We start from the raw sequence: 26,136 nt of genomic DNA, 5'->3' as shown, positions 1-26,136 counted from the left end.
TTGGGTGCAGTTCCTACCTTTATGTTAGGTGAACAGTCCATGTCTATTACCATCAGTCCTTCTCTGTTGACAGAGTGCTTTTGATCCAGTAATTTTGCTCCAGCAGGTGACTGAATGTACTTGTCCTGTGTTAACACCTTCGTGTACATTTGCTATGTAATCCTTGATTTAGACTCCTTTTGCACTGTTTCTTTTCTGTATTTCTTAGATGTAAGAAAGCATTCGGGCTTTTTTCTTATTATTGTCTATTTTGGATTGAGTTAATGGATTTTATTACTCAGTTGTAGAACACCAAGGTCAGCCCTTGACAGGAGAAGAAAAACTGCAACAACCTGGGCCAATATTTTAACCTCAATATGAGAAATACATTAGTGGGATGCTTTTAAAAATTTGCCTTCTAAAGTCAAAGTTATGAAGGTGTTCTACTTTTGTTCCTAAAAATTATTTCACAAAAGAAAAAAACCTCCGATTTCTGGGAAATTTTCTCAGTATTCATTTAAAATAAGAAAAAATTCATTTTAAATGTTTTGAAATATTTTTAGTCCTGTAACTTTAAATGTGGTTTGACGCCTAGTCTGCTATCTTGTATGTTTGTTAAAATCTAACCTGCTGAAATCTGTTAACGTGCAGGTAAACTGCTCTGGAGGGCTCTCAGTTAATTGTATTGGGGGAGAGCACCACCAGGCATAGTCTCAAGTATTTTTGAATTGAGATGGTGCTCCCAGCAGGTTGATTTCCTTAATCCTAGTTTGATTGGTCCAGTTAGAAGATGTTTTAATTATCCGAGCAAAAGTGTAGTTTTTAAAAAATACTTCATTCTTTTGAGCCTTTTTATGGAACCTTAGGAATATGGAACGTAACTGCTGACAGTTTTGAGTGTTGCTTCCTGTAAAACCACGCACCAGAGGCCCTGGCTAAATGACTTTTGGGATCACACACAGCTTAGGTGAAGTAGTACTGCTTGGGATTTTTCCTCTTTGTCATATTCTCCTACATAGAGGTTTAATTTATAAAAGTGATGAATAGTATTCAGTTTGTTATAAATAAGATTCACTACAAACTTCCCTTGAATGAGCATGCTTGTAAGCATAGGCCCACTTGTTTTAAACTGCATTTAACTGTGTGAGATTCTAGTTCCATTAAAAGATCTGTTGATTGACATTTGTTATCGTAGAATTAGCCTTAGGATCTAACTGGTTCTACTAGAAGAGTAATTTTTATGTTTATTATTACATTTATTAACTTTGGGGAAAGAGGCAGAAGGGAGCAGTTTAGTCATCAAGTTTATTCTTTTTTGAATTTTTAGAATAATGTCAGTATCCACAGTTGATCCCTTTTTTTTTTTTTTTTTGAAGCCCAGGTTCGTTTAATTTGGACGTCCATATTTCTGGATTCTTTGCCCTATCATTAAGTCTGTGCTTCATAAATGCCAGCTAATTTTTGTATAACCACCAGTGAAATACAAATTTGGGGGACAGACCAGCTATAAATAAAGATGAGAACACCATATAAGGCATTTTGAACAGAAATACAGCCATCTTGTGATTACTTGTAACTGTTTATCTGTTACTTTAGCAGGTTCTGCTTTCACCTTCCTGGTGTAGATTGTCAACATTTCGTTCCCTTGGCTGTTTCTTCTTAAGTGTGAACTCTGATTTAAGGGATTGGAAGGGAAGAGCACTTATCCCAACGCACTGTGTGCCTTCCACAGCCCTGCAGGAGATGGGCACCTACACAGAAGCCTACCTGGGCGTGCAGAGGGGTCTGGGTTTCAATGAGTAGTTATTGTTAGCCTGAGAGGAAGTATTTGCCACTTTGTAGTAGGAACAGCTGGACCAGGAGGTAAGAAAAAGAAATTTCAAAATCTTAGTAGCTTATGTTTGAAAGTGGTTGCAAAAGATTAGATGTGGCCACATTCAAGAGTAAGTGTGATGAACACAAATAGCCTGGGGGTCATTGGTGCCTATGCTCTTTTGGCCCATGTGATCTTCACAATACAGCGTTTGCATCCTTGTGAACGTTTAACTTTTCCTGGGTTTTTACTGAGAAACATTTGTCATATCCCAAACTTAAATTGTATCAAATGCTTTTGAATTACAAATAGAGCTGTTTTGTATTTTATGTTTTTCTTTTAATATCTTGCATCAATGTATTTTGTTTTAAAGGAATATTAATCAATGGTGGGCAAGGAGAAGGACTGAGCTAAAAGCCCAAATAAAATGAATTAAAATTCCAGTGGAAAGAGATGAAGTAAACAGGTCTTTGACAGCTCTGAGAAAATCTGAGGAAATTAAAGTACCTGCTCATACCATTTATTATGGATGGATTTTAGTCAAAACCTATTTGATATATGATTTTGCACTGTAGTTACATACCTAACATTTATTCCTGGAGAGAGCAACAAAATTATTATGAGTTGGATCTGCTCAGAAAAATGAATTCCCGTATCCATATTTATTTTAAATGTAAAGAAATATATACCTTGTGATTGATCACTTTTTGGTAGCTTATAAATCATATTTATACTTCCCTCTTTCTTGGGAGATGACTTTTTAAATCTTTTGCATTTCCTTTTCAGAATGTCCAAAGTAGCAGTGGTAGTGATAGTGTAGCATACCGTAAGCTGAAAAGATACAGCACCTGTTTGTAGGAATCCATGCCTGTGGGTGGGGAGTTCAGTCCATATCTGACTCAGTGTGTATATGTTCTTGTTAGTATTTCTAGTGTCTCTACTTCTAGAACTAATTGAGAACCCTCCACCTATAGAGCATATGTTGATCTACAGCCAGTGGACAGTGGTACATTTTGGTCACTTTGCTGTCTTCCACTTGACTAGGTAACCAAGCTAGCACGTGTTCTTTCAAAGTAATATAACAAGGAAAACAAAAACACAGGATGTTGTGGATAGTTGAGGAAGATGCTGGAAGAGCAAGTCAGCAGCATCAGAATGTCAATTACACGCCAGTTCTTGGGCCTTAAGTATTAAGGAAAGTTCTGTACCTTGTATTTTCATACATTTTAAATGGTAATACAACCTCTATATCCTAATTTTAGGAAAACAAAATTTGATGCATAAAATACTCTTACCTTATATTGACTTAAAAGTTCCACTGAGTTTGTAAATCATTTCAGTGGAATGATTTGTGGCAGTATATGTTAGCAACATGAGTATGTCTTGAAATACAAGAAAGACTGTTAACCAACTCAGGTTTTTTTATACACTGGCAGATTTCATAAGAAAGTTGAATTTTAACTCAGCCACTTAATGCGTAAGCTGTTTCAAAAGTGAAGACAGCAGTATCAGTTTTGTACCTTTCATGTGATATGGAGTCATTCTGGCTTACCGTGCCTTTCCCGTTATATTGTTATGAGAAGGGTGGATTGAGGAGGCCATCCTCCTGAGGTTGCTGTCTCAGTGGGTCTGAGTGGTAAATTACACTGACAGTAATGAATTGGAAAGAAGGTCTCTGGAGGAGAAGTCTGTTGTTACAATCAGCTTCTGATTATTTGCCCTAAAAGAAGGTAAAATAGAGAACCAGCAGTGATGACTGCAGCACAGATCTGTCTTCAGACTTCAAGCTCAGGATGTACCTTGTCTTTTCTCCTTTGGCATCACCCTGCTCACTTTAAATTCTTTTGACCTCAGTAATTACAATGCTTATTGAACTTTAAGATAATACAATGGTAGATGGAACCGGAGGCAAGAGTTTACCAAAACATTAAAAGTTTTCATATTGGCTTGTCTGCAAATCCAGAATGATCCACTTGAATTATAGTAGCAGGATTCATTCATTTTATCAGGGTTCAGTAATAGTGACAAGTGATTATGGAAAAGGGTTAGGATTATCTGTGTGTGCGCGTGTTTCACTAGGTAGGAAAAGAGGAACACGCTGACAGATTTTGTCGAGTATTGATGTCTGGCTCAGTTTATGGTTATTGAAATTCTTTAGGAGGAAAGGCCTATAATGTATACTATGTTACAAAACCAAAACTTTACATTGTTTGGATATTTGTTTCTTAAGAGAAAATCCTAGACAAGATATTTAATCTTTTTTTTTTTTTTAAGATTTTATTTATTTATTCATGAGTGAGAGAGAGGGGCAGAGACATAGGCAGAGGGAGAAGCAGGCTCCATGCAGAGAGCCTGACGTGGGACTCTATCCCGGGTCTCCAGGATCACGACCTGAGCCAAGGTAGACGCTCAACCACTGAGCCACCCAGGCGTCCCTTTCAAGCTTTTGTATCTTTTGAAATGGAACCGTATATATTCACAAAATGTTCAATACTTAATTTTAAGTAATTTAACTTCTTAGAGTACTGAAAGTTGTTGATTCACTCAAAGTTTTCCATAAATTTCCTTTTTCTTTCTCTTCCTATCTGCATCAGTTCTTTTTTAAAAATTTATTAATTGGGATGCCTGGGGTCCTGGGATGGAGTCCCACATCGGGCTTCCCGTAGGGAGCCTACTTCTCCTTCTGCCTATGTCTCTGCCTCTCTCTGTGTCTCTCATGAATAAATCTTTTTAAAAGAAAGATTTATTTAGACAGCAAGCAGTAGTGGGGGGGGGGGGGAGTAGAGGGGGAGGGAGAGAAACCCTTAAGCAGACTCTGTGCTGATGCAGTGCCCAACGGGGGGTTTGATGTGGGGCTTCATCCTAGGACCCTGAGATTAAGACCGGAGCTGAAATCAAGAGCTGGACACTTAACTGAGCCACCAGGTGTCCCAGTTCTTCATTTTCTAATAAGGATTATCAGCACCTATAACAAGCTGGCCATCCTGTTCGGTGTTCTCTGTACACTTCTTGCATTATCTTGTGTCTTTGCTGCAGCCATGCATGGTACAGCTTGTTGGCTCTGTTACAAGGGAGGAGCCACATCTTCTGTTCCAGGTTGCAAAATGAATGAAGTGGCAGAGCCAGGCTTTGAACCCTGATTGTCTGGTTTGTCTTTCTGGGTTCCTGCCTTGAGTCTCCTTCACAGGGGCACCTGGAGGCTCTCTGAACAATGTGATAGAATGACCATCAGAGTCCACTGGGTCATTTACCATAACCAACAACTTTAGTCTCCAGATGTTTAATTCATCCCCAGTGCTCTTAATAAATTCTTTGTGTAGGCCACCCACTGTCTCAGTCAGTGAGTAATGATTGGCCTTGTTATGAGTGTTGTCTAAGGAATAAGATAGAAAAGGAACAGATGTCTACAGAAAGAGCAGTGATTTTTGCAGAGGGTGTTGTGGGCCAAGGGCCAGTAGGAGAGCCACTAGAACCAATAGGGATGGCAGGATGAAGCTGGGACAAAGAAGGCCTGAAGTTTGTTTCTTGGACAGAGAGGACTCAGCAGAGCAGTGGGCAGTGTGAGGGAGTTGTCTGGAAGGAGGAGATGCCTCTGATAGAGGGTGGAGTCCATGGTGCCTGCTGCCACAGAGAGATGCCATGTCCTTCTCTAGGTGCCTTCAGGGAAGGTTGTTCCATTCCAGCCAGTCCGTCTTAACCTTGAGAGTAGTGTTGAGGCTCCTTTTAAGACCCTAATGACAGAGCAATAATCTATTTTATTTTATGCCAGTGTAGAGAAAGGTTTTCTAGAATAGCAGCATAATGATTAGGGAAAATTTAGATTGTTCAGTGTTTCTTCATATGTTCTGAGTCTATAAAGATACTAATCTACAAACTTATAAATATTGTACAAGAAACTCTTTTTTTTTTTTTAAAGATTTATTTATGTGAGAGAGAGAGCAGGGGAAAGAGCAGAGGGAGAGAGAGCATCTCAAGCAGACTCCTCACCGAGTGCAAAGTCAAGGGGGGCTCGATCCTGGGACCCCAAGATCATGACTTGAGCTAAAATCGAGTTGGCTGCTCAACTGACTGTGCCACCAGGCTCCCCTGTACCAGAGGCTCTTTATTTTAAAGACTTAAAGCTAGTTCAGTACATTCTCTAGTAAATGTCCCGAGTGTCCTTTTGTTCTACATTAAGTGAGTTTTGCTATGTTCATTTTGTGGATGGTTGGCTATTTGGAATGTTCTGTTACTTGTAGTTACTGAACAAACCACTGGGTGATGCTGAGAGACTTGAGTTTAAGATTGTAGAAGCTAATCTGAAATGGCTTTTTTCCTGCCTGTTCCTTAAAATAAGTGAACCGAAATCAATGGCCAGAAGCTGGCATTGCTTCAAGGGAAGGGTTGATGTAGAAACTAAAGCTTTCTGTCCAACCAATACACAGTGATTCTCAGTTCAGCGTTGGAAAGAAGTCAGCTAATAGTCAACTTTAAATTGGGTATCTTCTCTGATTCTATAGGGCTCGAGTATCTCAGCCTGCAGGTGTGCACATTACTCTGGGCATGTAGCTCAGTACAAACCTAAGAGGACATGCGTTTTCCAGTGGAGCTTAGAGCAGTTCTGGATATTTTTGCACCTGTTTCCCTCTTGAGAGTGGAGTTGGCCTTGTCATAAGTGATTTTTTAAAAAATTTAACAAGATTCAAAGTACTTTTGACTAACTATAAACATGGTTTTGAGTCTGTTGAGACAGTTAACAAGAGAGGGAAGTTTCAGATCTTTTATTTCAGTCCCTGGTCATTTTCTTTCCATTTTCCATCAGTGTCTGTACTGAACAGGGATTACTGTCACTAAGCCACCCCACATCTTTCTTTGCTCTTGCACCCACCTTAAGAGATGTTGCCTCCTTCCTTTTCATCTGAAATGGAGGTTGCTGTTTCCTGTCTTTCCCCACTATAAACTGTGGTGAGTCTGCCCTTCCCTAGCCCTCTCCCTCCCACAATCCTGTGAGCCTCTTAGTGACCCCATCCTGCCTCAGGCAGGCGCAACTTCCCTCCTTGGGGCCCGAGAACCTGCTTCTGCCTCCACTGTGAACACAAACTGCCCTGTCCTTCTAGATGATGGTTACAGCTGCTTCGTGGCTTGCCACTCAGACACGGGTAGTGCTTAGCGCTCCACTCCTGACACATCACTCCTCTTGAGGTGTATGGGTTGTCAGGATGTACACTGCCAGCCCCCAGCTATGGGACTCTGTGTGTGAGTGTGTATAATCTGGGTACCTCTTATCAGTGCCTCCCAAACTGAACTTGTGATCTCACCATTGTACAAAAACAAAAAGAAACCTACTCCACTGCGTGGAAGACACTATCACCCCAGCCAGGGATCTTATGGTATCAGCTACGGTTTGCTGTCATTGGGTCCTGGCTGCCTCAGGGTTTCTCCAGTCTGTGCATTTGGCTGAGAGCATCTCCTCCACTGATCCCCCTTCAGCTTAGCATGCACTGGGTTTCCCCTTCTTCACCCCTCTACAGGCTCTCCTGCAGCAGGGCCATCTCTTAGCCACCTCTGTGCTTCCAGGACCTGGTGCCCAGGCAGGGCTCAGCGAATGGCAGCATGTCCTTGTGGAGGGCAGTTGATTTTGAGTCTTAACAGTTATGTGAAAACTTGATATTGCTGTCTGTACCTATAAAAGTGCTATGGCGGGATCCCCGGGTGGCGCAGCAGTTTAGCGCCTGCCTTTGGCCCAGGGCGCGATCCTGGAGACCCGGGATTGAATCCCACGTCGGGCTCCCGGTGCATGGAGCCTGCTTCTCCCTCTGCCTATGTCCTCTCTCTCTCTCTCTCTCTATCATAAATAAATAAAAATTAAAAAAATAAATAAATAAAAGTGCTATGGCAAAGATTCATGGGGTCATGCTAGAGTTTTGGGATTGGTGCTTATTTGAAAATGCACAGAATTTTTTATTCAGAATAATTGCCAATCTGTGGCACACACTGGAGAGTATGGACTGTTGTGACAACATGCCCCAAAGACAAATGTACCACTCCATTGTAAGTAGGAGGTCTCAAGTCCACGGGGCATGTTAGTACGGAAACCTTTGAGTGAAAGGGTTGTAGAGTGGAGCCTGTTAACTATTGAGAGGAAAAGCAAACCAGGTCACATGTCTGCTCAGGTGCACAACCTGTACCAGTTCCATAACTCTCTGGACCTGTTTTCTCACCTCTTGTAAAGTGAGGAGGGTAACAGTGTCTCCTTAACAGGGTTGTGAGGATGATTATGAACAGTGCAGATGATGCCCCCAGCACAGTGTCCACTACATACCTGGTGCTGTCTGCACTGGGGGCTCTCAAATGGAGCTTATAGTTCAGTTCTGTAAGTGACGTGGTCCTCCCTGTGGCCGACTACTGTGCCCCGTAGTAGGAGAGAGATGACAAGAGCTTTTTAAGTCCAGACTGACTGAATAGATCCCATTGGGTTTTCTTGAGCCTGTAATGCTTTACTTTTTATAAATGGGAAAATTATTTTCTGTGCTTCCTTAGAGGAAAGGGGGCATTTACTCTCAGAGGGCATTACTCTCAGGGAGTGTGTGCATGTGGATGTTAGAATTTTGCAAAGTAATTCCTTGAGTTAACGCTGAAGTCTGAGACCTGCCAGTCCAGCTGTATTTTATAAATGAAAAACTGCTTTTGTTTCAATTGTGCCTTGAATGGATACTGGCATTATATATACACTTACTTTTTCTTTTCTGGTACACAATTTAAAAGTAAAGGGAAGCAGTGTGGAATGGCCACAGATCACAGATTTCAGGTGCTGGCTGTGCTGCATATCTCCTGAGTGATCCCAGGCAAGCTAGTTAACATTTCAGAGATTCTGTTTCCTTAATGGTAGTTCTTCTGGATTAGTAGGGATTAGGTGTAGCCACATAGCAAGTATAAGTTGTAAAGCACTTGCTGAATGTGGAAGATGTTCATAAGTTGTGGCTGTCACTGGTACAAGACTCATAATGGGACACATCGAAGCTTTGCCTTGTTTTAAAGCATTTCTGAACAAAAATATTTAAAGCATCTAATTAAAGTATTAAAGCATTATATGAAGATGGCATTCACATCTGAATGCAGAGAAGACCGTAGAGAAGAGGGATGTCAGAGGATGCATCTGAGGATAAATGTATTTCTCAATGGAGTAAGGGCATTCTGGCACACAAAACATTCCACAAATTGGAATTCTAATGAAAAATACAATTTAGTTAGTATGAGACAGTTGTCCCAGAAAGGTGTATTGTCCCTCACTGCACAGAGATCACTGTGATATGTTAGGTGCCATGGTGGGTGCTGGGAGTATGCACTAGTTGAGGGCTCGGGTCCTGCCCGTGAACTCCTTCCTCCATAGCTGGTGTCTGATGACCTGCGCTGTTTGCAAGGCCTGCCTCGCCAGCAGTGTGCAGGGGGGAAGCCTGTGTCTCTCATGTCTCTGTCACCTGTGTTACCAACATATCTCAGCCTTTTCTGTTTCTTGTTAAAGTAGTTCTTGTGCTCCCCAGTTACATTCCTATGGAAAGATAAGTAAATGTTGATGTTTGGGGGGATGGTGGGGGGACAGAACATTAAAACATTTTTAATCCTTAAATATTGTACACAGTGTTGGACAGCACGCAGCTTCAATACAGTGTGCCTTTTCTTTGAATATGTGCTCTCTCAAAGGGTTTTGTGGTTTTTTTTTTTTTTTTTAGCACTCCCACAGAGTATAAGAGTTTACTTCCATGTTATTCACTAGATGTCATTAACTTCTTAAATATGCTTCTTCACTCTTTCAGAGTTACTGGAGAATGTAACCCTAATACATAAACCAGTGTCATTGCAACCCCGTGGGCTGATCAATAAAGGAAACTGGTGCTACATTAATGCTGTATCCTTCTCAAGTGCTGTCCCCAAGGCCGGCTGGCTGCACCTTCCCCTTTCTCCAGTGCATTTGACTTCATTCAGCTGCCCTGGAGTTTGAGTCCAAAGACTTGCTTCCTTATTTAGTCTGCCTACCTTATAAACAGAGTTATTCCTGACCCAAATAAAGATGAATTGTTGACTGGTGAGTGACAGAATCAGGTGACTTTTATTTGCATTAGAATGGCCCTGACTAGTAGGGCAGCATGTCCATTTACAGTTGGAAATACTTTAATTGATTTATCTTGGTCCAATCAAGTTTCCGTATGTAAATGCTGATTGCAGAGTAAACCCCTATGTCAAAATCACAAGACAGTTATCCTCGTGGTTGTTAGGTTTATTCCTTTCTGTGTTTACATCTGTCAGTCTTTCAGTGTCTTTGGTTTATGTAGTTTTATATGCGTTGGGTTTAATGCGTCTTTCAGAAATTTGGAGTGTGTTTCATTTCCTTTACACTTCCTTACTGCCAATACTTAGACGCTGCAGGCACTGGTTGCTTGCCCTCCGATGTATCACCTGATGAAGTTCATTCCTCTGTATTCAAAAGTGCAAAGGCCTTGTACATCGACACCCATGATAGATAGCTTGTAAGTAAGGTGCTTCCAAATGTATTAGGGGGCTGGGTTTTTTTTGCCTCTGATAATTCGAATTCAAATAGTTAAGCAAATGGGTCCTATAATTTTATTTTTTTTTTAAACGTACTGTTCATGCTTTTATTGGAGGTTAACCAGAAATGGAACTGGAGCATTGTTTATTTGTATTCTTCAAATTTAGTTACATAAATGTAGTGTTTACCAGTGTATATTACTCACAATATACCAAAACCTTATGTAGAAAAGATTTAAGAACTCATTATTATAGCATCGGTTACTTAAAATTCTCCATCTTCATACTAACAGTCTACTTAGCTATTGAGGCTCTTTAGTAAAAGATCTTTTTAAAAGAATGTACTAAACTTTTTTTCCCCCCGTATTTATAGTGTTCGGCTAATGAATGAGTTTACTAATATGCCAGTACCTCCAAAACCCAGACAAGGTGAGTGAAAATGAGGTCTTCTGATGCCCATTACATATGGACAGCAGGGGGTCAGGTGACTGAATGTCATGAATTCAGTCTTGTTGGGAAAAAAGGTTTCTAAAATGCAAGGTGCTACACTATTCTCAGATTGTGTGGGGGTGGAGGGGGAGTCCCAATCCTGCTGCTTTTCGTTTTAAGACTTCATTTTATGAAAATCTGTGTTCTGTTTCCATTGCAGCTCTTGGGGATAAAATCGTGAGAGATATCCGCCCTGGAGCTGCTTTTGAACCTACGTATATTTACAGACTTCTGACAGTTATCAAGTCGAGCCTGTCGGAAAAGGTTTGCCACTGCTCTCATGCAGCCAGTAGAAAATTCGCCTCTCGCTCCAATCTCTGCCTGCACTGTTGCATGATCAGCGCTCATCCTGCACTTTCAGGCCTGGGATTTGCTGGGTGTTCAGTAGATCTAGGCTTGTTATGGAGTCAATTGCTTGAATGAATATTAAAAATATGATAATTATCATAATCAGAGCCAGTTCATTCCTCATTTACTGTGCAGCAGCAAGTACTCTTATAAAAGTGCTTTCCATCCATTAGTTTACTTAACCCTGTGAGTAAGGTATGATTGTCTCCTTGTTACATTTAAGAAAAGTGAGATCCTTGTCCAAGGTCACACAGCTCATAAGTGCAAGGCCTGGGTCATGTCAGCGTTCAGGAAAGCTAGATTTTCATTGTACTCACATGTTTTAGCAGTACCTTGGCTTTCTTTTTAAATTTTATTTTATTTATTTATTCACGAGAGACACAGAGCACATGCGAGAGAGACAGAGACACAGGCAGAGGGAGAAGCAGGCTCTATGCAGGGATCCTGACGTGGGACTCGATCCCGAGTCTCCAGGATCACAACCTGGGCTGAAAGGTTAAACTGCTGAGCCATCCAGGCTGCCCTCCTTGGCTTTCTTCTATGCACTTTTGGTCATACATTTTGCTTCTGAAGGCATGGGACCAAGGGCTAAGGAGGGTCTTCTGCAGACTTTATGATGAGTCAGTATAAGCAATTGAATGGTGCTTAGGGAAATTACTTAGAGATGATTTGGAAATCATAAAAACAATTCCGCTGAAGCTAAATAAAGTAATATCCAAGCTCCTTGTTTTGAAGAAGGGTAAATGGCCAGGGCAGTGTAGTAAGATACCACCAGGGATGCTTTACTGGGCATGTTGTAGCTGTCAGTGCTTAGCTCAAAATTTACATTTCGCAGGTAATAAGTAATGTAGAGAATGTTAGGAATGCATTCTGCCCTCAAAAAGCTCACTTGTCCAATAGGGGAATTAGATATGTAATCTAAGAAGACAGACAGCAAGAGAAGTACTAAAATAGATGTGTACACCGATGCTTTAGAAGCTAGAGGAGGGTCACCCAGCTCAGGTGGAGGCAGGGGTGAAGGAGTGAAGGTCAGGGGCATCCTGTGGTTGAACCCCGCTGAGATCCTGCCTAGTAGTTATGTTCATGGACAGAGGTGTCTTTCAAAGTTACGTGAATATTGGCTGTGTTGGGTCCCCCACACCACCTTCAGGTTTGGTGATTCAGTGGAAGGACTCACAAGACACAGAAGCTGTTATCCTCACAGTTAGGATTTAGTACAGTGCAGGATGCGAAGCGAGGTCAGACGTCCACTGGGAACCTTGAAGCTCCTCTCCCAGGACACCACAGAGAACACATTAATTCCTCAGTATCATCAGCATGTGACAGCACATGTGAAGATGCTGTCTGCTACAGAAGCACATTGAAGACTCAGTGCCCAGGGGATTTACCAAGGGCTGGTCATACAGGCATCCTCTGCCTGGTGCAAACCAAAATTCCAGACGTGCAGAGGGAAAGCAGATGTGCACCATAAACCACACTGCATGATTTCGGCACAGTCCCTTTTCACTTCTTGGAATGGGGGGAACCCTCCCCAAAGCCAAGTTCCCAGATGCCAACCAGGGACCAGCCCAGCAAGCAGGCCTTTCCAAGAACAGTAGCACTCTTCATGCTTCTTGAGCCAGTTTCTGCTGTTTTCCACACATGCAGATCATGCTCAGCACCAAACAGCTGCTGTGTGGAGCAAACAGACATACCTGGAGACTGCAAGAAGAATTTGAAAATCCTTGGAACATAAGGTTATTCTCCAAAGAATGAAATAGGAACTAATCCCGAGATTATGAGACAAATAACTGATTATGAGACAAATAACTGATCTGTAAATGATTTTGCTAATGTGTGTGTATATCAAACTGTTAGCTAAATCTATGAATCAGTAGAGCTTTTCACTTATAATTTAGGTCCTTCCCCCTATAATAGTTGCCCATCATCCAAAATAGGCACACAGGGCTGCTGTTCACAACTCCCAGGGTGACCATTACCCCTGGGGTTGTGCGGTGAGGGCCTCAACCTTTAGTTCCTGTTCTTTTTCATGTTAACAAGAGAACAACTGTTAACTTTTTTATCATAAAAGTAATGTGTATATATATATATTGTAGAAAATCTCTAAAATCCAGAAAAAAATAAAAATTCCTACTCTACCTTCCTACATAAAGGTGTAATGGGTCCCTCCCCCATACTCCTCCCGCCTCAAGCCACCCATTTCAGTGATCAAAGGAGAGCTCATGTGATTTCCAGAAACATTTTACATTAAATCTTGTTGAAAGTTTAAGGGAGACCTAGTCTGAATATGCAGGTACAGCATTCATTCCCTGCAGGCCTCGCATGGTGATCACTACAATTAACATGCTTGCGTCTGGCCTTTTCAGGGTCGACAAGAAGATGCTGAGGAGTACTTAGGCTTCATTCTAAATGGACTTCATGAGGAAATGCTCAGCCTAAAGAAGCTCCTGTCACCGAACAATGAAAGTAGGTTGTACTCTATTTGCCACACTGTGTGAGGACCTTTCCTTCGGAATTACTTTTGAACCGATGTCACCTGCTCACGTAGTATGTTACTTTTCCCCAGGTCATTGACTCTTTGTGTCCCTTCCTCACTAGGGCGACTCTGGATATCTTTGTATTGCTTATTTTATAGACCATTGAGAATGTTCTACTTGGATAAATCAAAATATATCCAGAACCTCTGCCTTTTTTTTTTTTTTTCCCCTTCAGCTTTTAATTAGAAAAATGATCAAACATCCTGAAAAGCTGGGAGAATAGTTTGGTGAAACCTGTATTAGTACTAGATTCTGCAGCAGCTCACTTGTTGCCATGCTGTTTCTTTCTGTTCCCACACGCAGTTTCCTGAGTGACACAAATTAAGTTGCAGATAATAGTTTAGCTCACCCCTAAATGCCAAAGCCTGCATTTCCTGAGGATGAAGATGCTGTCATGCAGGACCAGAGCCCTTTCCCGAATTAGGAAAACTGGCTGTGGTTGCACAGTACCGCCCCCTTTCCCGTCCACCTTCAGATTTCTCAGTTGCCCCAAGCACACCATCTTTGGTGGTTCGCTCAAGTAGGGCTCTGGTGGACGTACAAGTTGCATTTGTTCTTAATGCAGGATGCATCCTGACTTCAGTTTTAAAAGCTGACTCTGCAGGTGGTTTATGTAGAACCTTTCTTTAAAAATTTATTTTGCTGCTGTTGTTGCCAATGGCAAGCCTAAGCAGACTGTCTCCTTTTCAGAACTCACTATTTCCAATGGACCCAAAAGTCACTCGGTGACTGAAGACGACCAGGAAGAACCAGGCGAAGGAAGTGAGGACGAATGGGAGCAAGTGGGCCCCAGAAATAAGACTTCAGTCACTCGCCAGGCGGAGTTTGTTCAGACCCCAATCACTGGCATTTTTGGTGGACACATCAGGTTTATGCTTTTCTGGAATACTTTAGTGTTTGCCTTTTTCAGGATTTTGCTGTTTTGCAGAAGGGGGAGGGTATAAGATGTGTCTGAGAAATTTCGGACCTGATGGCTAGCCTTCACGCATTTGTGCCCACTTTGTCCCTGGGCTTCCCTGTGTTGTTTCTGGCTAGTGCTTTGACTACTCCCAGCCCACCCTGCATGGCCCCTCGGCTCAGGGTGCTGCACCCCCAGGGCTGGGCGGCCACGGTGAGCCCTGCTTCCTCAGCCCATCTCACCCTCACTCCATCGGCACTACATCCCTTCAGTCAGCTTATAGCTAGGTAGGAAGAAAAGGACTCGTTAAATTAAATCCATGTTTTGTTAAGAGAAGAAAGTCTTGTGTCTGGCTAGAAAAATATTAGGGGCCAGAACCGAGTGAGCCGGAAAGGTAAGGCAGTGTGGAAGTGGATCCTTTTGAATAAAGGGGCACATGGGGCCTCCTGGAGCTCTTCTCTGCTCCCATTCCTGTCAGCCAGCTGCTCATTGCTTCTTCATGATGTCCTTCTAGAAGGATTTTATTTTATTGCATTAGCGCTATTCAGGACCACCGTGATATGGGACTCAGGAGCCCTGGGGCCGTCTCCAAGAATGTTCAGTCACCCAGAGGGCCTCATTAGAGCAGGATTTCCTCTCAGAAGGCCTTGCGTTGTATCCTACAAAGGTGGTGTTCTGGTGAGACGGCCTTTGCTTATCCCAAGTGCTGTGTGTGCAGAAGAAGTAACACCCTTTTCAAGGCATGGAAAATTCGGCCTCTCTGCTCTGATACAGCTTAGGTTGAGCCCCGTTCAGTAGGTGAATAAACCTCAGGACGTCCACTAGCTCCTCCACAAGCCATCAGCACTGCTCTGTTGGACAGGATTCAGAAGCCAGTCGTGCTACCTTGAACAAGTCATTTCTGTGCTCTTCACTGTGAGCTAGAGCCTGTGGGCCCCTTTCTATTCTGGAGTCTTTCCACACCAGCCCTGTGGTCAGGTGTGCTCTGGGGAACACCCAGCCCCAGACCGCGGCCTCTGTAACTTGTTTTTGCCAGATGCAATTCCTTGGGCTGGGCTGTTTTGGAAGGGAAGAGGGATCTAGGTCAGGCGACAGCAGGGAGAGAAGGCTGTCTTACACCTTTAGCTCTGCATTAGACCTCTGATGTTAGCATTCTTGAGCCAACCCCTTAGGGACAGGAGAGCGGATGAAGGAATATATATATGGGTATAACAGCAGCGCCATACCTGTGCATAGGTGGAATATCAAAATTGCAAGGCCCCTGAGGCCAGCATTCCCAAAGAGTCCACACTTAGTTTGTGAATAACCAGTGGGGGAAAACCAGAATCCACTTGGGAGAAATTTCTAGCTTGGCTTGCATGGCTCTGCCAGGCCTCTAGCCTCGGTGGGCTTTTTATTTTGAAATTGATTGTTGATATTTTTGAGAAATGATAAAGCAAAGATAGGAATTATTTTTTATGATTTAGGAAACTTCTTTCCTGTGTGCAGTAGCCATCATTAAGCACATACCCTTATACAGACGGCCAGAGGTTTTTCTTTTTAAAATTCACCCTTATTGCATTGGCTGGGTTTTCACTTCCCCCAGAAAAACCAGCACCTTTCTTCACCTTTCCCCTCAGGCCAGGTGAATAAAAGTCAGGCTATTGGAGCCAAGAGGACACTTCTTGATTCCATTACCAGTTTTAATCACTGCTGCTGGCACTGCTATTCTTGGAACCTGGGGAATGGCTGTTGCTCCCAAGTTTGTACACTCAAAGGAAGGGAACATGAAGATGGGTCTTTATACCACATTTTAGGAAAGCAGCATGTGGACACAAAGCCCTAGGCAGAAAGCTTTTTGCTCTTCACGGCATCTTCTCTATAAAGGCTGTGGATACCGATGCACATCCATTGATTCCAGTCGTAAACTAGGTCACTCAGACTGCAGAAATGGAATTCCTTGTTGAGCTCCTGGAATGTTTCCTTGCTGGGCCTAAATGAAAGATGGGCCGAGCACACAAGTTTTACTCAGAAAAACTTAGAAAAAGAAAAATGAAATGAAAAACCAGCTAAGAAAACAAGGGTGAATTGGCATCCTTCTTGAGGGTGGTAGGTAGCCTTGTTTCCTGGAATGTTAACTTATTTTTTATTACACATCCTGCTCCTCTTCTTTTGTAAGTCATTTTTGTAGGGGGGAAAATGCCGTTAAAAATACTCTGTTTACCTTGGGGTTTCCTCTGTTTTATTAGAACAGGCTCTGATACTCTGAGAAAGTGGAGTGTCAGCATTTTGAGGCCATGGCAGGATAGATGCATTTATTAACTGGTGTGTTAAAAGTGTGGAGTGGAAGTGAAGGAATCTGGAAGATGAAGTCTGTTTTATTCTAGTGTGCTTGTGCTGGGAAAACTATCAACTGGTGGATAGTTGCTAGAAATACTTAGGAGGTGGTATTTGGCAGGATTATTTTTAAGTTCAGTATATTTTTGGCTTTTCTGTTCTCTCTGGTCTTCTGAAAATGATTCTGAGCAATCTCATTTTCAGTGTTAATGCCTCTTCTGCTGCTGGATCATCTTAAGGGAGAGTGGGAAGGAGTGGTCTCTGACGGTTGTCTGTTTTTGTCTCTGCCTCTCAGGTCTGTGGTTTACCAGCAGAGTTCAAAGGAGTCGGCCACTTTGCAGCCATTCTTCACCTTGCAGCTGGACATCCAGTCTGACAGGATCCGTACGGTCCAGGATGCATTGGAGAGCTTGGTGGCAAGAGAATCTGTCCAGGGTTATACCACGAAAACCAAACAAGAGGTACACTCATAGCTGATCGTGAGCATTTGTGCTAATGCACCACGGTCTGCCTCTTAAGCCTGTTGCCTGTTTTAGACAGAGGGTTTCCATGTTTTTAGAATGAAATGGTTGAAGCAGATGCTCCCAGCCAACCTCCTTTACCTCTAAATCATGTAACCCAAGATAACGATCGCTTGGATTATTTATCCTGAGCTGCATTTAATTTTCTGGTAGTCTAATCATGATGTGATAACATCAGTACTACCTCTGACAGAGGCCACATAGCTTCTCTTTACAGCCCTGATGTCAGAGCACAGTTTGATGAGATTAGTTGGGATAGAAAAGAGATTCCAAATGTATCTATTTTGCATTTGATTATGGGGTTTCAGGGACATCGAAAAATAGAAAGCTGTTTTCATGCCTGTTAGTCTTTAATTTGATCTGAAAAAGATAAAAGTCTTTGAGTCTTTTAGTGTTCAGGAGTGAGGGGAAGCAGATAGCTTCATGGGGTGTGCTTGTCAGCCAAGTCAGGAGAGAGGGAGAACACTCTGCTTTTGGAGAGCTTCCTGGTTCCTGGGATCCAGATGTGCCAACTGACACCCATTTTCCACTCCATGGTCGAAGGGGTCTTCTCCTTTGTCAAGACCGTGCGGGCAAATGCAGGCTAAGGTATGGGTAGCACTTGTTTGAACAGTTCTAGCATCCCTGGGGAGCCTGATGTGAATAGGCAGGGTGTGGCAGCTGAAGGGGCACGAGGAGTAGAGAGTGCCAGCACCTTACGGTGTGAGCTACCCTGGTCGGGCAGCTTGTGCCAGGAGAGCAGAGCAGAGGAGGACGTGGAGACGTTCAGTTCATCTGGGGCCTCCTGCATGGCTGATCTCCCTCTTGGGAGATCCACACATAATTACGCCCAGTCCTTCACCGTGTTTTCTGACTTGCTCCCCATGGGCAATTTTGTTTAAAACATAAAAGTGGTAGGAATGAGAGACAGATTCTTGGCACTTGGCTTAAGGGAATAAGCGCAGTCTGGTGGTGGAACTTAATGAGCGAGAAAGTGGGTATTTGTTTTCGGGGAGGTTGGTTGGTGTGGCTGAGTTGTGTACTTGGCTCATTCTGTGGCAGCAGTGGCTCTGAAGGTGGAGTCGTTGTCCTGGCCCCTGTGCCACTCTCCTTGCTCACTCTCCTGTGGCCACTCATAGGGGTTGGTAAGCACTTAACCTTGCAGGGCAGCTCTCCACCTTTCTCCAGGCTGTGAGAAAGCCAGCTCACTTGCCAGTTTTTCTTTCTTGTTCCTGCTGCAGTTAGCTGTGGACTCTGGGGAGGGCACAGATCAGATAGCTGGGGAGAGTGTGAAGATGAGGATGTGGATTAGGTGGCTCGTTTTGGATAGCAGGTGGAGGAAGGATGCAGGAGAGAAGAAGCATTTTGGTGGAGCCTTGAAGAAAATGAAACACTCCATGATGAGGGTGGTGTGTTACCAGATTAAGAGCGAAAACACTCAGAAAAGCAGATGTTTGAGAGAGGAAGATTTTGGACAGCTTGTATGGGGTGGGAATATCTGGAAAGAGCAAGTATCACGTTTTCTGGAATGTGAATTCTTTTAAATTTACTTTCTAAAATACTGAGTTTAATGTTCCTGTATTTTAAGGTCATAAGGTTTTTTTTTTCCTGTGGGAGAATGATGAAGGTGCATGGGAAAATATTATGTAAAATACTTACTGTATAGAAAAGGTCTGGTTTTCTTGGGCGAAGAAAAGTGTCTCAGTTTGTCTGGAAACCGAAAACACACAGAAGAATTTCAGATTAGCCACTTAATTAATTGCCTGAAAGCTTGAGGTCAGAATCTTGGGTTGCCAGTCCTGAGAAGCATCCTAGAGACACGTTTGTCCAACTCTCGATTCACAAATGAGGGAGCTGGAGATCACTTGTCAGAATCCCGGTTTTTAACTGTTGAGCTGTAGCCACACTTCTTCATTGTTCACATGTTCTTGTTGGCTATGGAGACCCCAGGTTGCAGACACAGGATAGGAATCTGGAGACATGTTGGGTGGTCCCACCCTTGGGATCGGAATCTGGGTAGGAAGCCAGGTGCCCATTAAGATCCCTCCATCCAGATGTGTATGTGGTCTTCTGAAAGCTTTCTTGGTTTCTTATCTCTTTTGGATTGTGACTGAAACAAATATTTCTACCAAAAGTATCCTTCATATAAATACAGGAAGCATCAAAGTGTTTATAAGTACAAGGAGCATGGGCAGCCCTGATGGCTCAGCAGTTTAGCGCCACCTTCAGCCTGGGGTGTGATCTGGAGACCCGAGATCGAGTTCCATGTCGGGCTTTCTGCATGGAGCCTGCTTCTCCCTCTGCCTGTGTCTCAGCCTCTCTGTCTGTCTGTTATGAATAAATAAATAAAATCTTAAAAAAAAATAAGTACAAGGAGCAGTAGGATAGTAAACAAGGGGAATAAAAATTGTTTGCAAGGATGTGTTTTAATGAAAAGCAGCATTCATTAGACCTGTGAAAACATGTAAGGAGCATATAAGTTGATAAAACTGAAACTTATAAAAACTAATGGCTAGAATTGATAGCTTTTTGGTTATTAAGAACACCCATTTCGAGCTCTGGCCTTAGTTTGATTAATGCTATGGGACTTACTAAAGAAAGCATGTTAATACATACATAATGCAAAATACTGCTGCTAAGTTCGTTTTTAAATTTTTGTGCCAGTTCATGAATGTCATAAAACAAAGGTTCTGAACATGGAGTTCACCCACAGGCTCAGGGATCCATGGGATCTTCTGCAATTGTGTTTATAGGGATGTATCCTTTTTTCTCAGAGGAATGTCAGTAGCTCTCAAAAGGCCCTTGAGCAGAATGTTAGATTATCAGAAGCTCCCTGAACCCAGCAAGGGTTGAGCAGTGCTGCCCTGGAACCTCAGGCCATGGGCCCTCAGAGGGGGGCCTTGTGTGACAGGTATGCATCTGCTGCATGAAGTGTGTAAAGTGAGGTGTGTCCTGTCCTGCTCTGCCTTGTGCCTCAGGTGGAGATAAGCCGACGAGTAACTCTGGAGAAGCTCCCTCCTGTTCTTGTGCTGCACCTGAAACGGTTTGTTTACGAGAAGACTGGTGGATGCCAGAAGCTCATAAAAAATATTGAATATCCTGTGGACTTGGAAATCAGTAAAGGTAACACACGTGGGGAGCGAAAGCATTCATGGTGACAGTTCTCCTGGGAATCAGTGAGCATGGCTCTTAGCGTTTCTCTGTAATGTCGAGAGTAAGGAAGTTCTCTGTCATGACTTGTTGGTTTTAAATTTCTCAACTTACAACAGACCTTGGTATTAAAATTGGCACCAAAGTAGCTCTTGAAAAATAAAGGCAAAAATGAATAAACCATATAATCCTACTAAGTTAGAAAAAGGAGATTTTTGTTCATCAAAGTGAGCACCATTTTCCTAGAAATGTTTTATGGGTTAGTGGTACAAAACAATTTTCTTTTTACTAAGTGTTAACTGCCTAGAACAGCCTGGTGAAATGAACTTTTTCAGTGAAGTGAGAGAATGTTGCCCATAGGCCACTGGGGGTCCCTCCAACCTCACATTGCAGTGACACTGGGTCAGATCAGTGGCATTCTCTCTGCCACAAGCATCTGTCAGGTACTCAGAGCTCAGCAGCATCAATGATTTTCACCAAAGCCTCAAGTTCAGGTTGTCTTGGTGAAAGCACAGCTTAAAGAGGAAAACTTTCCTTGAAAGCTTCAGGATTCGTGAAAAAGATGCTGTGTGGTTCTGGGCTTGATTGGGAACAAACTAGAGGCTTGTTCTAGTCAACTGGGAAACAGGAAAGAGATTGTGGGAATGTCATCTCTGGGTTTTGCAGAGGAACAAAGCTGTTGCCTTCCCCTCGTCTTCCATCCCTGCCACACAGTATTGCCACATTCCACTCCTTCCCAAGCCTGCTGACCAGAATCCCAGACAGAGGAGCTGCATTTCCATAGCCAGTCTTCAGCTGCTAGCTCTGACTCCTGTCCCAGGGTATTGTCCCATCCACCTTCACACTTTGAACTGCTTCATTCAAAGGCAGCACATTTTCCTGATCCCATTTGAGAACCAAAGGAGAAGGAATGCCAGCTGAGAATCATATACTGGGTCGTCCATGCTGTTGTGCCTTGGCTGTCAGGGAATGAGGAGCACAGGCTGAGCCCAACAGGGCAGCCTGTGCCCTGTACTCCTGCAGCTTCCCTCACGCCCAGATTACCTGTCTGGACTGACTAGATGGATTTTATGTTTATATCTTTTCTTGTTAGATGTATTTTTAGATCACCTGCTACCTTAAATGCTTTCTAGAAAGAGAAATGAGTTAAGGGAGGACCAGAGACCCTACCCTGGTGTGGGTTGTGGGTGGGGGATGGGAGGGACCAGCCACTCATGGCTGTGACAAGGGTCCATCTGCAGAGGGACCGGGGGCCCCCGAGGACAGGGCTGCCCACCTGCCCAGCTGATGGGCCATTGCCTCTCTGGTGAGATCGTCGGACTGTCACACAGTGCAAGTTTTGTGGTCTTATGTGTAAAACATTTCGTTCTTAGGTTTCCTGGGGCTGTTTTATTTCTAAGCGGGCAGCTTTCTTCTTTTCCAAATATCTGCTTTTAAGGGGTTTCTAGCATGAGCTCCTTGGGACCGGTATATTCTTTCTGAACGGACTGGTTGCTGGTTATGTGCATTGCTGTACCATGAGGCTGGTCCCCCACCCCCCACCACAGGCAGGGCTTGTGCACGTGAGGGGATACAGTGGGGTTGGTTTTCCTGGTCTGCCAGGTGGCGGATGTGAATGGGGACCATTGTCATCTCTTTGCTCTGTCATTCTGAGACTTTCTTTAAGTGCTTTTATAGATTGCAGCTGTTGGTATTTTGTTTTTCAGAACTGCTTTCTCCAGGGGTTAAAAATAAGAATTTTAAATGCCACAGAACCTATAGGCTATTTGCAGGTAAGTAAATTTGTATATTATTTCCTTATTAAAGTAGTGATAAAATGCCACCTAACAGAGAGAATAGACTCCTCTACTGGTGTCCCCATGGACTTGATAATTCAGTAAATCTTTGGAAAATATGTTTGTCTTGACATTCGATGTTTGGAATAGGACAGAATTTTTGGCTCTAAGCAGGATCCAGTCCTCATTCGGCATCATTACTGTCTTTGAGTTAGACGTGTGAATGTGAGGCCACTGTGCTGGGTGGTTGGAGGTGTGACCCTTCCTGCCTCAGTCATTCTCCCTGTGGGGGATGGTGAGCGAGTCTGTGCTGTTGCTCCGCCACATGGCTTTCCACACTGCGCTGGCTCGCCCCCGGCTCCTGGGCTGCTGCACACTGGCTTGGAGCTCTCTGAGGGGGGACGATGGCACCCCCAGCCCCAGGACAGGGACCCTGACACCCCTTATCTCTTGGCCCAGCACTTCCCCTGGCACCTTCTGTCCTTCCCTCCATCCTCCTTCCTTTTTTATAGCCTGAGTCTTCTGGGCCTTTGAGGTTTTGTATCTCTTGGTAGTCATTGCTTGTAACAATCACATGTGCTTTCTATTCTTTTAGAATTTTCTAGCTTCTTTTGTGTTGGCTTTGGTGAGCCTATTTGTAATTTAAAATAACATTACCGTTTATTGACCCTCACACATTTATTGAAACTTTCTACTAGCTGTGGCCACAGGCCTGGAGCGGGCTGGCCCCTACCTAGGGGGGACCCCAGGCACCAGAGCCCAGTGACATTCCCACCAGCCAAGTATTGTGGCTCTCCAGTCACCTGTCTTTTTTGCCTGTGGTGGTGGCCCATAGTTTGCCTGGCCACATTGCCGGCCCCCGGATGTTTCCCTCACCCAGGCTCCTGTTTGCTGCCTGCGTCTCTCAGCCCTCCTCCTCACAGAGGGGAAGACACAGCCTTTGGTGTCTTTAGATGACTTCACTGGATTTTCCAATGATTGTTTTAGGCCTTTGCCTAAGGCTTCTTGATTGAATTACAGAATTTTTTAAATTTTTATTTATTTGTTTCTTAAAGATTTTATTTATTCATGAGAGACACAGAGAGGGAGAGAGGCAGAGACACAGGCAGAGGGAGAAGCAGGCTCCATGCAGAGAGCCCAGCATGGGACTCGATCCTGGGTTTCCAGGATCAGGCCCTGGGCTGAAGGCAGCGCTAAACTGCTGAGCCACCTGGGCTGCCCCAGAATTTTTTTTAAGTAAATAACAGGTGATATTTTTTATTATTATTCTGGCATTATTTGTTAATAACAAACATAGAAAATTAGCACTTTTTTCAAATGGAAAAGGGGTGATGACTAGGGCCTTGTCAGTGGGACTGCTGCACACACTGCCCACATCACAGCCCTGCTATTTATCCCTCCTGTGGCCAGTGCGGTCACTCATTGTGATGAGAGTCACAGAAAACCTAGAGTTCTTGTGTTTTCATGTTTTTTTCACAAGCCTATTCCCACATCCCCTACTCTTTTTGCTCTGCCCATCTTATTGTGATATGACCCACTAATTATTCCTTCTAGTGCGAGTGTTTAGGTTTTTCTGTTTTTTCACCAGTATGACATCTTTGAGATTTACATGATCTTTTAAGAGCAGTATAGAAGTGGGATTGGCTAGATCAAAGGCATGAGCCTTTTAGGTCTCTGGGTGACATTTCTGGAGGTTAGTCAGTGTGCGTTGCTGGCAGCTCTGTGGGTCTTTTGTACTACGTCCCCATGTACTCTCTTCAGCGATGGATATGAAATGGTGGGCAGCCCCTCACCTGAGAGGCTGGCATGTAGGACAGCCCCACTGAACTGGCATCTCTTTTGTTTGTGAGGCATTAAACATTTTAAACATGTCATTAATACACACATGTGACTTTTTCTTGTAAATTGTGCAGGATTTTTGATTATATGACATTCCCTTGTGTAGTGACATCTCTGTCCCACCTGCCTCAATAAAGTGTGTCACATACAATGGCTTTGGCGGGGTGGAGGGGAGGTTGTCAGGTGGGTGCTCCCAGCTGCTGGTGTGCAGTTCTCTCACCAGGGCGCCTGTGGGCCCTCTCTCGCAGTGGTCTACCACCATGGCAGCAGTGCGACGGGTGGCCACTACACCACAGACGTCTTCCAGATTGGCCTCAACGGCTGGCTGCGCATCGATGACCAGGCGGTCAAGGTGATCAACCAGTACCAAGTGGTGAAGCCCACTGCGGAGCGCACAGCCTACCTCCTGTATTACCGCCGTGTGGACCTGCTGTAGCCGCCTGTGCGCTGTGTGCCCAATGCCCGCTTGCAGACACTGATTCCCTCTGACTTCCTCCCTCTCTTTAGCGGCTCTCTAGAGAGAAACTCTTTCTCCTTTGCAGAAATGGGCTAGAATGGAAAGCAGACGCCTCGAGGTTTGTGCGCAACAGTTCACATTGACGTCTACCTTCCAAATCAAAATCATTCGGTTCAAACAGACTGTCGCTTGATTTAAGAAAATACACAAAACCCATGTTTCTGAAATAATGCTGATTCCTGAGTAAGAAGGGGGACTTGCATTTGATTCCCAGTCTAATTGCTTAGTAGAATAAATCCTGCACCAGCAACACTTGTAAATTTGTGAAAATGAATTTTATCTTTCCTTAAAAAATAAATTTTTTAATCCATCACACTTTCCTTCCCACCCTTTAGTTTTTGATAATGATAAAAATGAGCCAGTTATCAAAGAAGAAATAGTTCTTACTTCAAAAGAAACATAAATACAAAAAATAAGTTGCTGGTTCCTAACAGGAAAAATACATTTTAATAATTGTGCGATGAGAAGCTGCTTACGTACACATTGCAGATCAGATATTTGGAGTTAAGATGTTAGTCCACATAGATGGGTGATTGTAAACTTTATTGCCATTAAAAGATTTCAAATTGCATTCATGCTTCTGTGTACACGTAATGAAAAATGGGCAAAATAATGAAGATTGATATTTCCCTAAGTCGCTCTGTTTAATTCTGCTGTCTACTCTTCTATAATGCTGCGTCTCTAATTGTACACAGTTTAGTGATCTCTAGGAGTACAGAAGTTGTCGCCCATCAATAAAAATCACAAAGTTGGTTTAAAGCTGTACGTGGTGTTTCTTTGACTGTAGATGCCTCTTCCAGTCGCTGGAGTTTCGGTGAGCACCAGGACACCTCCAGAATTACAGCAAGCCCTCCAACCACATGAACCAAGACTTGGGTTGTGTGCTTGTTTAGTATCTCTAACATTAATTACTAGTTATTTGGGGAAATGGGGTTTTTTAATCTTCTAGTAGCAGAACGGGAGGTAAAGTGTCCCTGTGCTGTTCTGTCCCCAGTGTGGTCAGCATCACCAGAGTAGTGGCTTTCGATTGTGGCTGAACATTGTGCTGCTGGGGCACCTTAGCAGCGACTCGGATGCCACCCTTGGGTTGTAGAAAGGAAGCCTTCCCAGAGAGGAGAGAGGCCATGTGTGGGTTGCCATGGTGCCCCTGCCTCCAGCCTATGCAGACAGTTCATGGTAATGTACTGGGATCCCCAGAGAAGCAAGTTTACCTGTTTGGAGCCTTTTCACTAAGCTCTTTTAGTAGCTTGTGTTCTTAATCATAGCCTTGTGCCACACACATTGAGAGATCACTCAAGTCACAGTGCTATCATCTACTGGTCATCCTACTCTGATTTGCTTGGCTGACTTGCCAAGTTATAGTTAGGTTCTCATTAAAATAACGTACAGTTCTTAGGAACACGTGGTGTGTGGAGTCCAAATTCACTCTGGGGTAAGCAACCCCTCACCTGC

General features: G+C 43.5%; 1 protein-coding gene across 1 annotated transcript in view; it reads left to right on the top strand.

Annotated features, from left to right (window-relative positions):
* USP10 (ubiquitin specific peptidase 10) overlaps positions 1-25,443 on the top strand; it is a 73,198-nt gene extending 47,755 nt beyond the window's left edge. The window contains exons 5-14 of the mRNA XM_025427021.3: positions 9,586-9,677; positions 10,187-10,296; positions 10,689-10,744; positions 10,965-11,068; positions 13,519-13,618; positions 14,380-14,557; positions 17,199-17,364; positions 20,382-20,526; positions 22,260-22,325; positions 24,416-25,443. Of these exons, the coding sequence (XP_025282806.3) occupies positions 9,586-9,677; positions 10,187-10,296; positions 10,689-10,744; positions 10,965-11,068; positions 13,519-13,618; positions 14,380-14,557; positions 17,199-17,364; positions 20,382-20,526; positions 22,260-22,325; positions 24,416-24,603 (1,205 nt within the window). The 3' untranslated portion in view covers positions 24,604-25,443. The remainder of the gene's footprint in view (positions 1-9,585; positions 9,678-10,186; positions 10,297-10,688; positions 10,745-10,964; positions 11,069-13,518; positions 13,619-14,379; positions 14,558-17,198; positions 17,365-20,381; positions 20,527-22,259; positions 22,326-24,415) is intronic.
* Positions 25,444-26,136: the final 693 nt, after the last annotated feature.

The sequence above is a fragment of the Canis lupus genome, chromosome 5, assembly GCF_003254725.2.
Source record: "Canis lupus dingo isolate Sandy chromosome 5, ASM325472v2, whole genome shotgun sequence".
Lineage (NCBI taxonomy): Eukaryota > Metazoa > Chordata > Mammalia > Carnivora > Canidae > Canis > Canis lupus.
Note: the sequence above shows the minus strand (reverse complement) of the source record. Positions and strands in the feature narration are given on the sequence as shown.